We start from the raw sequence: 13580 nt of genomic DNA, 5'->3' as shown, positions 1-13580 counted from the left end.
ATCGGCAGGCGGACTCTCAACCGCTGCGCCACCAGGGAAGCCCTACGCATGAGTTTTTGAACTGTGTTGTCACTCACCTTATATCATAAAATATCACTTGTCCATGTTATGACATACTTTTTACAACCAACTAAGAATATGGTTTACTATAAGAGGACATTCCATTATTCAGACTTATTGTTTAAGTGTTATTTGAATTTTTATGATTATAAGCAATATTTTGCAAAAACTTTTTTCTGTAATTAGGATTATCCTTTTAAGACAGACTCCCTAAAGCAGTCATAGGGTAAATGTCTTGGTCATAATACTATGAACTTTCTTTCTAAAAGGTTATAGCAATTTTTTAGTGCAAGCATCAGCATATAAGAGTGCCCATAATACTTCTACTATCTTTTAAAATATAGTGCGCCCACTGTCACTAAGCATGCTGCAGAAGCAAAATTGATTTGATGTGACGAAGCAAACCTCACATGAAATTTTGCTAAAAATCTTGTCTGGAAAATAAATCTAATTACTGTAATTAACAGTGAAAGCCAAAAGAAGCATCCTGAACCACTATATTATTAACATTAGGAAGGTGCTCCGTTTGTCAAAGTATTTTATAATCAAGTACTAGTTAATCCTCACAGTGTGCTTTGGAAACAATGAAGCTATTTATAGCTGGACTTTCTGAGCTGAATGTCTTTCAAAGGTCCTTTTGTCTTGATATCTCAAATCATTGTCACCAGCATTATCAATTCACAGAATAATTCTCATCTGTAGAATTTCAAGGATGGGAGGGACTTAATTGGCTATTCGGTCCAAAGGGATCAAGTAGTCACCGATGTGGGGTGTAGAATGTTCATACCACATACTGAGAATTTACTTTCTTCTCAAGTCCCCATGCCTCCATGAAAGTATGGCATGCCATCAGCAGCTGATAATAAAACTACTGCTATGTTTTTAAATTTATTTATTATTTTATTTATTTATTTTTGGCTGTGTTGGGTCTTCGTTGCTGTGCACAGGCTTTCTCTAGTTGCGGTGAGCAGGGGCTACTCTTCGTTGCGGCGCGCGGGCTTCTCATTGCAGTGGCTTCTCTTGTGGAGCGCGGGCTTTAGGTGCGCGGGCTGCCGTAGTTGTGGCACGCGGGCTCAGTAGTTGCGGCGCATGGGCTTAGTTGCTCCACGGCATGTGGGATCTTCCCGGTCCAGGGCTTGAACCCGTGTCCCCTGCATTGGCAGGCGGATTCTTAACCACTGCACCACCAGGGAAGCCCCCTACTGCTATTTTTAAATTTAACATCTTTGTGCTTCAGCTACCGTAGAAGTAAAAGTTTATACTCAACAGGATTCTTACGATTTCAACAACTATTGGAATTATTTAGGTTTTATGACCTTAAAGGTGCCATAATTGAGAAAGAGCGCGATGACCTGGAATCGTGCAAACACTCTTCTCTAAAGAGTTGGCTTTTTCCTTTCAATCAGGGAGGGACCCGAGGTCTTTAGTGGAGACATGGAATAAACACATAAAGGCTGAGAACCACTCATCTGATTCCATGCGTAGCCTACAGAATGCCTGGTTTCAAGGGGCAGATGGAGGCTGCAGAACCGTGAGTCCCCAAGGTGCACAGAAGCCGTGGTGTTGGGAAAGGGCCCCTCTTCGTTCGGCGTTCCCACCTCCTCCTCAGATGTACAACTGAAATCACAGTGGCAGCCGGACAGAGCTACAAGGAGGACCTGAGCACCCCTAGCAGTAACTGATCCCGTAATGTATTTGTCGGTTGTTCACCTCTCCCTGCTCCAGGAGGCAGTGAATCTGATGTTTTGCTAACCTGCCAGCTGACTGCAGGAAGGCTGGGGGCCCTGCAAGAACCAGCCACGGGAGTTCATTACAAACAGCTGAGCTAAGAAGTGTTGTTTTCAACCAAGTCAGTTTTGGGGTGAACTGATTCCTAGCAAAAGCTAACCAATATACAAACTAAAGTCTCAAGAGCGAGATGATGTGCTGAACATCGCTGAGCTACACGGCGGCCGGAATGTGAAGTCGAACTAAATCCGGGCTAGTAAGTAACTGGTTGAATTAACACTCTCCAGGTTATCTATTAATGCAGTCTCCTAGGTTCACTTATTAAACAAGTCAACACTTACTGAGCATATAATACATGTTAAGTACTCTGCTGAGATACTGGGAAAACAGGAAGAATAAGGCACGGCGTCTGTCTCCAGAAGCCCCAGATTCTACTACAGGAGATATAACATGAATATATAAATAAATTACAATGTAATAAATATAATGATAGAAAGATACACAGGGTACTATGGGCTGGTAGAAGGGGAGCCCCGACCCAGGCTTCCGGTTAGAAATAATACCTACACAAAGGCTTCAAGGATAAAAGGAGTTTGCCAGACTGGGGTGGCAGGGAGAGGCAGGGGGAGGGGAGAAATGGGCAGAGAGAGCAGCAAGAGGAAAACAACAGGTAGGGCGCACCTTGGAGAGGGTGGGGACCTACCAGCACATCAGTGCTACTGGAGCGTGAAAAAACAGCGAGGAGAAAGAGAACGCTGCTGAGAATGACATCACATCCCGGATGGTCTGTGTGCCACAGTAAAGAGATTCAATTCTCTTCCCTCGACAAGGAGAAGCTAAGGAAAGGTTTTAGGAAATCAGATTTGCATGCCTGAAATATCATTCTGACATTAGGGAGGATAGGGCAGGGAGACAGAAAGCACAGCTGAGAGTACATGTAGACATGAACTATGACACTCACAGTGGGGATGGAGGGGAAGGGGTGGAAATGAAAATTACTTAGGAAGGAGGACCTCAAGGCATCAGTGATAGATGGGCTGGTTGGGGGACTGAGAGAGCAAGAGGACACAAGATGAATCCCACTTTCCTGCAGGGTGGGTATGTCTTGGGTGTCCACCAACTCTCTCACCTCCATTTATGCTGTTGACAGATCTGGGTGTAAACCTTTACATGGATCGCTGTTCAATTAAACTGTGGGAGCTCTTCATGACTGTTCCTACTGCTAAGACCCTTCTGCATCCTGCCGTGGTTATCTGATACATTTCCATGCTGTTTACTGCAGCTACGGGTGAGCTTCGTCCAAACCCTTGGTAAGAAAGCAAGTTAGAGCAGAGCCTAAGGACACTGGCTGCAGCTGTAGGCCCAATTCTGGATACACTGAACATAACTAGATATCAATCAAAATAGTGAGGGGACAGAAGAAAAGTGCCATGAAAAAGCATTATGAAAGCAAATGGCCGGAGCTTAACTTGGAGAACAGAGGACTCAGGAGGGACTGTCATTTCCAGGTGGAAGAGGAATCCATCCTTTGTATGACTGTCTCCATGGTGATGCACTAGCACCAATGGACTTCATCACACAATCTACCAGTTGGAAAAGTTCAGTTTGATATAAGGCAGGACTGTCTAATGGTCAGAAACACCCGGAGGTGGGATGGGCTACACTGGAATAGAATAAGCATCCTGTATTAGCTTGCTAGAACTGCCATCACAAAATGCCACGAACTTGTGTGCCTTAAACAACTGGAATTTATTTTCTCTCGTTCTGAAGGTTAGGAGTCCAAAATCAAGGTGTCAGCAGGGTTGGTTTCTTCTAAGGTTTCTCCCCTTGGCTTGTAAATGGCTGTCCCTCTGTCCTCATCTTCTCTTCTTATAAAAACCTCAGTCATACTGGATTAGGGCCTACCTATATGATCTCATTTTAACTTAATTACCTCTTGAAAGGCCCTATCTCCAAATACAATCACATTCTGATGCCCTGGAGTTTGGGATTCAAACAGATAAAATTTAGGGGGACACAATTCAGTCCATAACGCAACTTGTCAACAGGGAAGTGTCAATGGAGGTATGGTGAGTGTCAGGTAGGGGAAGGCAATGAAGAAACTGAAGTAGCAAATCTGGAGTGTCCTCGAAGGTCCCTTAAGGTCTAAGAGCTACAATTCTAAACATTGCGAGAGGGCCCCTCATCACTGCTGTTAAACATTATTAACATGATAATCTCCCCGGGGTTTCAGACAATAATTACATTTTCATGGCAGCTTAAATGATTGATGAGAAATGTTGCTTTTATTTAACCCTTCCTGGAGGAAAGGCACAGGCTGACAGCTACACACGTGAGCCCGCAGAGGACAACAGTCACGCTTACCTGTGAAACAGGACAGACTTCACCAAGGTGACAACATCCCGGCTGGCGTTGTATCCGGCACAGACAATGGCAACGTGGATTGTCTGGGAAGCAAAGAAAGCAGGGGGAGCGGTTAGATGGAGGAAGAGGACTTTGCTGGCGCTCTGGACCGCACGAAAAAGTGCCCTTATTTCTTGCTGGGATCATTGGGACACAAAAAGCATTGGCGGCAGCTGTGAAGAATAACTCGAGACAGTTTCATGAAGGCCTTTTTAATCGGTTTATGGAGCTATCATCATTTGGAAAACATTAAGGCTCTTTTCAATTACATTTTGGGGACGAGAGAAATGGCAATTGGCTTGAATAGGTAAACAGTGAGTCCCGTGCCCCCATGTCTGCAGACCGTGACAACTGGTAACAAGAGAAGAGAAAGTAATACGCCCTGAAAGGATGAACTGACAATCGGGGATCTCAGACAGAGACGTGGTGGCTCAGAGTTTGGGAAACGTTCTCACGAGATGTCTCAGGTCAGGGGTAACCTGATAACAGAGCAAAGGGACCAACAAACACCTATGGGCCCCAGCTGGGATGCCATTCAAGGAACTGAAGACTGGCAGAATCAATGGGACGAGGATGGGTCATCTCATCCAAGCACTCGAGAGCATGGGCCCCAGTCTGTCCATTAACCAATCGCTGTAACACGAGGGGCATGACACGTATCCTGCAGGATGTCACGGAAGGGAACTATGCCACGTGCAGAAATACAGCACACTGCAGTCCACTCATGACAAAAACGTCCTCAAGAGCTAAGCTTCCCAAACGGGGTGACTTGGCACCTTGGTGTGCCGTGAAATGAATGACAGGCGATGAAGACACTCATCTCTTCAAGTGAGATCTCCAGGCTACCAGGCAGGTCTACCCCTCAGGCTTGGCTGCCCTCTGCTGCCAGCAATTTTTCCTATTCACCTCCTTGTACTACACAATTATCATCCTCTGTTTGAGCCACACTGACAAAGATTGGAAAGTACTGCCCTAGGGCATCCCCTTTAGGAAGTTGCCCAGCCTCTCTCAGAACAGCTGAAAGAAACGGGGCGTTCCTGCCTCTCCATGTTGTCCTTTTACCAAAGCACAGCCTCCCTCGAATTGAAACCTGCCTCCTAACACCCACTCCAGCCCTGCTCTGTCCTGGGAGTACTGCAGAACCAATATGTTCCCCAGGGCGTCCAATACTGAAATTCGAGGGAGAGGTCTTGATAGGTGCCTCTTTGTTTTCAGAACCACACACATGGCCCTTCCTCCCAGGGCACAGCTCCCAGACTCTCTGCTATCCTCATGAGCCACTTCCAACTGCAGTGCAGTTCTGACGTCCTGGTCACTGCCACACGGGCTTCCCCAGACCTACCTTCAGCACCGTGCCTCCGGACATCACCAAGGGAAGTTTAACCACCTCAAGGATAAACCAGCCAAGAGCCTGGAATGCACTTCCAAGACCGCTTCAACTCCAGTGAGCTTCACTGCACCTTGGCCACCCACTCTCAATGCCAGGAGCGGAACCTCAGCGTCACCCAGATCCTCATTGCGAGAAATCCTGAAATCACGGGTTCACCCGCAGCTGTGGGATTCTCAGAGCCTCTCACCCCTGCACCTGCCCCTCTCCCCGTCCTGAAGAACCCCATTCCGCCCTGTGTACCAGGCCCTACCCTGTCTGACCCATCTTCTGTGCCCTTGGCCCCCTGACATGTTCAACCCCACACTCAATACACAAACCCAGACTCCTGGATCAGGGCTACAGGGTCCCTCCTCCAGACTTATACCTGGGGATCAAGAAGGAGGACAAGGGAAGATAAAGGAGACGAATAATCACCACACTAAGAGCTAATATTTATTGAGCAAATTATTACATTCCAGGTACTGTACTTAGCACACAGATTGCCAGATTTAGTTGTACAAGGCAAGTACAGTGTTACTATTTCAGTATTATAGATCAAGAAACAGGCTGAGAGATGGGATTTGAATTCTGCAAAAGAGATTCTTCACCCTGCTGGTGGTACATCAGCAACACACAAAAGATTTAAAAAATACACCCTGTGCCCCGGCCCCATCTCAGACCAATTAACAATCTCCGATGCCCAAGATCTTAAAATACCCTGCTGGGAGGCCGTAGTTCTCAACAGGGGCTAATTTACTCCCCTCTGCCTCCCCCAGAACGGGCGTCCACGTCTGGACTCATTTTTGGTTGTCACTCCTGGGGGTGTGCAGGGCTACTGGCATCCGGTGGGTGGCGGCCAGGGATGCCGTTCAACACCCTACAATGCACAGGAGGCCACCGAGACAATGATGCTGTGCAAAAGGTCCAGGTTTTCGGGATGCGGAGGGGGTGGGAGAGGCTAAGATCTCACGGGGCACCAAAGCCACCTTTCTCAAACTCATTTCTGCACGTCTCAACTTCTCCACCTGTAAAATGATGACAGCCCCGCTTATCTCCGGATAATATCTCCAAAAGACTCGGAATCAAAGCCTGTAATGTGGATGCAACTGTCACAGTTTAAATCATGAAGGAAACGGATAGGGAAACGCCTGCACAGAGGAGACATAAGCAGGGCGGGGATGAGAATGGTAAAAGCATGCTGAATCAGGCTCTTTGGAATTGCAAATATTTAAACACCTGGCCTCCGCGAGATGTCAAACTCTGTCTTGGCTTCAGGGTTCAGGGACGTTTTCAAATGGGCCCATTAAATGTAAGCACGAGCGTGCACATTCTCAAACATTTTACATAATTTTCCAATCTCTTTAGTTTCATCCAGTACACCTGCCACCATGAATAAATTCATCCTCTGGAGCCGCTGCGGCAGAGCGCTGCTACCCAGGAAAGCAGAAAATTGGAGTGTCACGAACACGCGCTGGGAAGAGTTCGGGGTGGTCCCAAATTTTGTGGGTGCAGAAGCGAATGGCAGGAGTGAGGCAGGGCTTGGGGTAGGAGCGGAGACAGTCCGGGAACAGGGATGAAGGTTCCTTGGAAGAGCAGGGGTGCACACATGGTCCTACCATGAGAACTTTCTGGTCTGAAGCTATGAAGTCCAGGTTTTCATGTTTCTCAGTGTGGTGGCTTAAAGATGGTCACAGATACATGGACATTCCGACTCCCAAAGGGAAGGGTCTAAACATCACATTCTGTGACCACTGGTCCACTTCTGCCCTATACTTGGTAGGTGTCATACTTGCCTTTATTGGTCAAAAAGTCTGCAAGTAGCGTGATGATGCTCTTCTCTGCTCCTCTAGGCTCACTCTCTGAGCTTCTCCAACCGGCTCTGTGCCCCAAGAGCCTGATTTTTTTGGACCAAATTAACTGGGTTCCTCCTGCTTCTGGTTCCTGGTTGAGTTTGGTCAATGGGAGACCCCAGCGGGAGTCCAAAGGCCCCCCTCTTTATGTCCACTTCTTGCTGGGTTCCACAGGGCCTCCTGCCTGCACCTCTCGGGCCCAGGGGTCGCAGTGACTCCCTCGTGGGAGCTGTACCACCCTCGCTGGTTCCCCCTAACCCTGCATTAAACCCTCTCCACCTCTTTTGTGAGCGTCCCCCTGTTTCCTGCCAAGACCAGACCAAATTCCAGTGATCCTCCCTAGCACCCCATTTGTCCTGGTGGCTGGAAGGGAACCACAGATGATTCTGGGGCATCCACAGATATATCACTGATATATCTAAAATAAAACAAGGCAGGAGAGCAACTTGAGAATGGATAAATTGTAGTTAGAAATTTTAAGGCACTCTGGAATTCCCTGGCAGTCCAGCGGTTAGGACTCAGTGTTTTCACTGCTGGGGCCGGGGTTTGATCCCTGGTCAGGGAACTAAGATCCCACAAGCCGTGTGGCACGGCCAAAAAAAAAAAAATTTTTACTTAAAACAAAATTTTACGGCTCTATACAAAATTCTCAGACACAGGGACCACAAGGCTCTTTCTAAGGAAGCCAGGAAAGCTTCCTGCTCACTTACAGTGCTGCAACCTGCACCCAAAGATACAGGTTAGAGTGCCAGAGCTAAGCTCTCATTCCTGATGCCACTGGGGTCAAGTGAGTGACCTTTACTTTTAGGGCCTGCAGGAAGAATTCAGACATGAGCAGAGTGTTTTTGGAGACTGATGTGCCAGGCACTGTGCTGGGCTCAAAGGATCAAAACGTCAATCAGCCTTCATCCCCCGGGTCAAGTGAAGAGAGAGGAAGAGCCAACCAGACAACCCCAGCAGGGACTGCAGAGGCTTCTGTGGTGGCAAGCTCGGCGTCCCTGCCCCTAGAGTAGCCAGCAGCACCCCAGACCGAGCAGAGGCAGGGAGAGCTTCCAGGAAGAGAGGGCATTCTAGTAATGAGACCAGGGCAATACTCACTGCGGCTATTCAAGGTTAGCAGGGATTTATAACTGTGTGCTTGCCAGTCTCCATGTAACCCGAAAGAGAACTGCCCCCCAACAGGAAGAAATCCCCACAGGGCAGAACTAATCAACACTCCAGCCAGCCACGTGTCTACCAGCGACCCCATGAGCAGCGACCCTGAAGGCCAGGCATTCTGCCTGGGGGCACAACGCAGTGAAAGCATCTCATAACCAGGAGCCTTTGGGAGTGGGAGGGGAAACCTATTTAAACGCTGGCATATGTGCGGAGGGGCTGGGGGAGTCAGGCTCGGCCCAGATTCTGGACTGCAGCTGCTGGAACAGGGGGTGGAGAGGCAGGACCTCCCAGAGGACAGATGCTCCCATGGCAGCCGGGGAGAGGCACACAGCTGGCGACAGAGGCAGGAGCCAGTTAGCTGGGAAAACCCAACGAGAGTGAAGAGACCTGGGTCCGAGCCATAACTTCAAAGCTGAGTTGCTGTGTGACCTTGGAGCAGTCGCTTAACATCCCTGAGCCTCACTGGCCCACCTGTAAAATGGAGATCAAGGTAGACACTCCACTGTGTAGCTGGGGGGATCAGACAAGTAAGTGCAAGTAGGTGCACTATTGAACTGATGCTCGTTCATGTGACCGACTGCATACACAGCATAACGAGAAGGTGTTCATCATCCCGTGGCTTTAACCTCCTCGTCTGTAAAACAGGGACATCATACTACTTACCCTCAAGGGGTTGCTGAGGGAAAGTGGTCCTCAAAGTCTAACGTGCATCAGACTCCCTGGAGGGCTCGCTAACATAGAGCGCTGGGCCCCTCCTCCTGAGTTCCCCATTCAGGAGGTTCAGAGAGCAGCCTGAGGATCCCCCGAATCCAGATGACGCCGCTACTCCTGGTCCAGGGACTCCGCCTGAGAACTGCTCTGTGCGTAAAGCACTTTGAAGAGTGTCTCCGGTTAAACACTCCACAGATGTCAGCTGTGACTATGTTGGGAGAGGAGGAGAGGTCTTCGCAGAATCTGTTTCCGATACTCTCCCAAGAGGAAGCACCATCCCGCTTCTACAAGACAAGCAGAGGCACTGCTCCCGCACAGCCACCTCATTCTCCCAGCACCTTGGAATTTACGACTCTTCCGGGGTGACGAAAAGGCCAGGGGAAGAGAACATGGGACGCAGCTTCTCCTGCGCAAAAGCAAAGCCCTGGAAATCAGGACAGTGGCCCAGCTCTGCCTCTGGCCACCTGGGTGCCCTTGGGCAAACGACCTAACCTCTCTGATCCTCAGTGACTCCTTTATAAAAAGAGGGATTTAGAAGTTCTATATACAGAGCTTTCCTAATACCCAGGATTTTCCAAAATTCAAGAGGAAGGAAGCGAGAGCAAATGAGTAACTGGTACAAGGCCTCAGCCAGTCAGCGGCAAAGGGGTGGAAGAACTCAGACTCCTGCCATTCGACCCACACAACTCGGCTCAGTAACACACATATGTTAACTATTAAATTTTTAAAAATATATTGCTAACGTGCCACCTAAAATAATCTTACAAACTGCCCAGGCTCTACTCTCTTGGGAAACCACTGACCGAATTCTGTCTATTCCCTCAAAATACTGATCCACCGACCCAGAAGACAAAATTATTTCAACCCTGTAGAAAACAGAAGGAGACCCCTTCCAACTATAATGGAAGCCAAGTCATCAGGGGCTGCGCAAGGGGGCAGGTGGAACGCAGGGCCTACAGGGCCCGGTGAGAGGACGGGATGGGCCAACCCTCCAGGGGGTGGTGACTGCGTCCTCCGTGGCCAAGGCCCAATCAATGGACAACAAGGGAATGATCTCCCAGCATCCCCACCGGCATATTCCTGGTCTGCTTTAGGGTGGGTTTTCTTGTGTTATGAAGAGCATGATAAGCTGAGGAATCAGAAACCCAAGTATTTTGTGGAAGACATGTGAAAGGGTGAGACTGATTTTTGGGTGGGTTGAGAAGAGTTTAATTATTAGGGTAAACCCATGCCTGGGGCAGGTGGGTTGTCTAAATATAGCCCCGTACCCAGCACAGTTGACATGTATCACAATCCCATCTATGGGGCCAATGGACAACCGGCCTGACCCCAAAAGTCTACACACCTTTGCCAAGTACTCAATCATTCTACAAGCGTGGACTGAGCACCTACGATGTACCAGGCTCAATTGTAGCTGCTGGGGATACAGCAGCAAGTGAAGGAGACTGAATCTTTGCCCCCCATCACGGGAGCTGGCGTTCCACTTGGGGGGGGCATAGAAAATAAACAAACAAAGGCATATATAATTAAACTATATAGAATGCTAGACGATGATGAGTCTAGGAAGAAAAATTAAGCAGGGGAGGAAGAGCGGCACGTGGATAGGCAGCTGGTGAGAAGGGCTAAGATTTTAAAGTGGGGTTGTCCGGACAACTCTCCCTGAGAAGGTGACACTGGAGCAAAAATCGGACGTAGGTCAGGAAATGAGGCCTCTGGGTGTCCAGGCAGAGTGTCCCAGGCAGCGGAAACAACCCTGAGATACCAGGCAGCCGCCTGCGGAATAGGGAGCTGTGGAAAGGCAGCCTGGGAAAGACGGCAGGGAGGAAAGCTGGAGTCCGTGAGGCAGCTCTCCTAGAGCTCCCAGGCACCCTTAAGAACTCGGCTTTTCCTATGTGTGAGGAGAGAAGCTACTGGAGGGTTCAAAGCCGAGAAACAGCACAATCTGACTTAAATTTTAAAAGGATCACTCAAGCTGCCAGTTAAGAACAGATGCTCTGAGTGCGCACATACCTGGGGGTGGGGAGGAGCAAGCACGAAAGGGGGGAGCAAGGAGAATAGTCAGGAAGCTACTGCAATAACCCAAGTGCGGTGGACTCCGTGATATGCTGCCTAAGGCCCCTTTCATGAGGTGTGCGTTGCCCCACTTGCTAGGAACAGCCTCCTTGCCAAGAGCTGCCTTTTTGAGGGTCGGCCCCTTCCCGGGGCAGCTGCAGCCAGTGACCCTCCCACGGCATCCTCAGTGGCTGGCCCCATGGACATGCCTTCACAGATGGTCAGCATGTGAAACTCCATCTCTGGGTGTGCTTCACGGCACAGGAAGCTGGAGATGAAATGGGCCAGGGAGGTAGTGGTGGGGGTGAGAAAGGGCCAGACGGCATCCTAGTTCAAAGTCCTTCATGACCAGTTCACAGTCGGCTTCTCCAGTGGAGGGAGCAGGCTATCACACACATGAAGATTTACAACCGGGGCTTCCCTGGTGGCGCAGTGGTTGAGAGTCCGCCTGCCGATGCAGGGGACACGGGTTTGTGCCCCGGTCCAGGAGGATCCCACGTGCCGCGGGGCGGCTGGGCCCGTGAGCCATGGCCGCTGAGCCTGCGCGTCCGGAGCCTGTGCTCCGCAACGGGAGAGGCCACAACGGTGAGAGGCCCGCATGCCGCAAAAAAAAAAAAAAAAGTGAGGGTTGCATCTTTATTTGTTGTCATTGTTCTTAAGGGCACATTTTCAAAGGAAGTTTTACAAGAGGGCACAATAGATAAAGCAGATCAAGGCAGCCCTGCTTCGGGGTAAGCACAGCCAGGAGGCTGCCAGAGAAAGGGCCCCTTGCCATGGCCGTGGTGCGGAAGCCAGCCCAAGACTGACCCCAAAGATCCCTGCCAGCTGAGAACCATGCCCCGTGCGGCCCCTCCTACATTGTATCAGTGAGTCTGTGTGACCAGTCGAACATAGCAGAAGTAATGGTCCGTGACATCCAAGGCTAGATCATAAAAAAGACTGTGGTGTCTGCCTTGTTCTGCTGGATCACCTCCTCTGGGGAAAGCTAGCTGCTACACCAGGGGAACACTCAAGCAGTCTTAAGGACGTGAGGCCCCAGCTGGGCCAGTGTGCCAGCTTGGAAGCAGAGGCTCCAGCCCCAGTCGAGCCTATAGCTGATGCAGCCCCAGCAGATGTCTTAACTGCAACCTCAGGAGAGATCTGGAGCCTCAATCTCCAACGAAGCTGCTCTCAGATTCCCAAGTTTCAGAAACTATGAGATGATAAATGCATGTTGTTTTAAACTGCTAAGTTTTGGTAATAACTTGCCCTGAAGCAATAAATAATTAATACACTCAAGGAAGGTACCCGAAAGACCACACTGAGAGCTAGGGTTCCTGAAAATCACTGCAGAAGAAGTCCTACTAGGTACCTTCCAGTACAACATCCCCTAGTTCCAGGGCCTGACATTTAGCAAGGATATTTTAGTAGATTTACATCCTTTGAGGAGCCCCAAAGACAACATATGAACCTAATGAAATGTGTATCCAAATGCCGTAAGAGTATCTTTCAACAGCAACGTGATGTATGAAAAGATTGCGGGCAAACCCTTCCACTGTGGAGTGATTATGGAAAGACCTTGAAGGTGAAGTCAAAACAAAGAGGTAGATCAAAATTCTTGGAGGTTTGTTATGGGTCCAGAAAACGCAGGTAAGAGGTGTCAAGGTTTATAAACATAAAACCCAAAGCAAAACGGTAAATTCCCACTGAGCTGACAAACGTGGTCACAATCCGCCGGGCACTTTAAAACAACCCAACTTCTTTTTAAAGAACAGACAGATCCTTGCTTAGACCTACAGAGGAATGATTACCCTCATAGGGCTGCGCCAGCCCCCAAGGTGAAAGATGACCTCCATATCGTGACTGTCACCCTGAAGCCTTCTGAGGTGAGGCATCTGCCAGGCACAGAATAAGGACTGCAGTTCTGAGCTGATGGGAACACGGGTCCCAGCAGCTCTAATTTATGAAGTGTCCAGCACAGTGGTTCAGAGCACAGGTTCTAGGAAGCAAACGGCCAAGGTTTAAATGTGAGAGCTCCACCTCTTCCAGACAGTGCGACTTTACAATAATTATTTAACTTTTCTCAGCAGTAGTTTTCTAATTTATAAAAGGAAGAAAGTATGCTATGCAGATTAAATGAGATATTTTATGTAAGCTTTAGCATGGTGTCGCCTACACTTTCAGGGCTCAATACATGTTAACTTTTATTACTATTACATTACTATTTCATTTTGAATGAAGTTCAAAGCACGGAAGAGAAGGAAAGAGAT

The 13580-nt window shown here is 48.9% G+C and overlaps 1 protein-coding gene across 2 annotated transcripts in view; it reads right to left on the bottom strand.

Annotated features, from left to right (window-relative positions):
* Positions 1-13580, bottom strand: part of LARGE1 (LARGE xylosyl- and glucuronyltransferase 1) — a 586234-nt gene that overhangs the window by 292963 nt on the left and 279691 nt on the right. For both annotated transcript variants that reach the window (XM_079935833.1, XM_079935832.1), the window contains exon 4: positions 4153-4235. In XM_079935833.1, coding sequence (XP_079791959.1) covers positions 4153-4235 — 83 coding nt within the window. The remainder of the gene's footprint in view (positions 1-4152; positions 4236-13580) is intronic.

The sequence above is a fragment of the Stenella coeruleoalba genome (assembly GCF_951394435.1).
Source record: "Stenella coeruleoalba genome assembly, chromosome: 11".
NCBI lineage: Eukaryota > Metazoa > Chordata > Mammalia > Artiodactyla > Delphinidae > Stenella > Stenella coeruleoalba.
The sequence above is the reverse complement of the archived record's forward strand: the minus strand, read 5'-3'. Positions and strand labels throughout refer to the sequence as shown.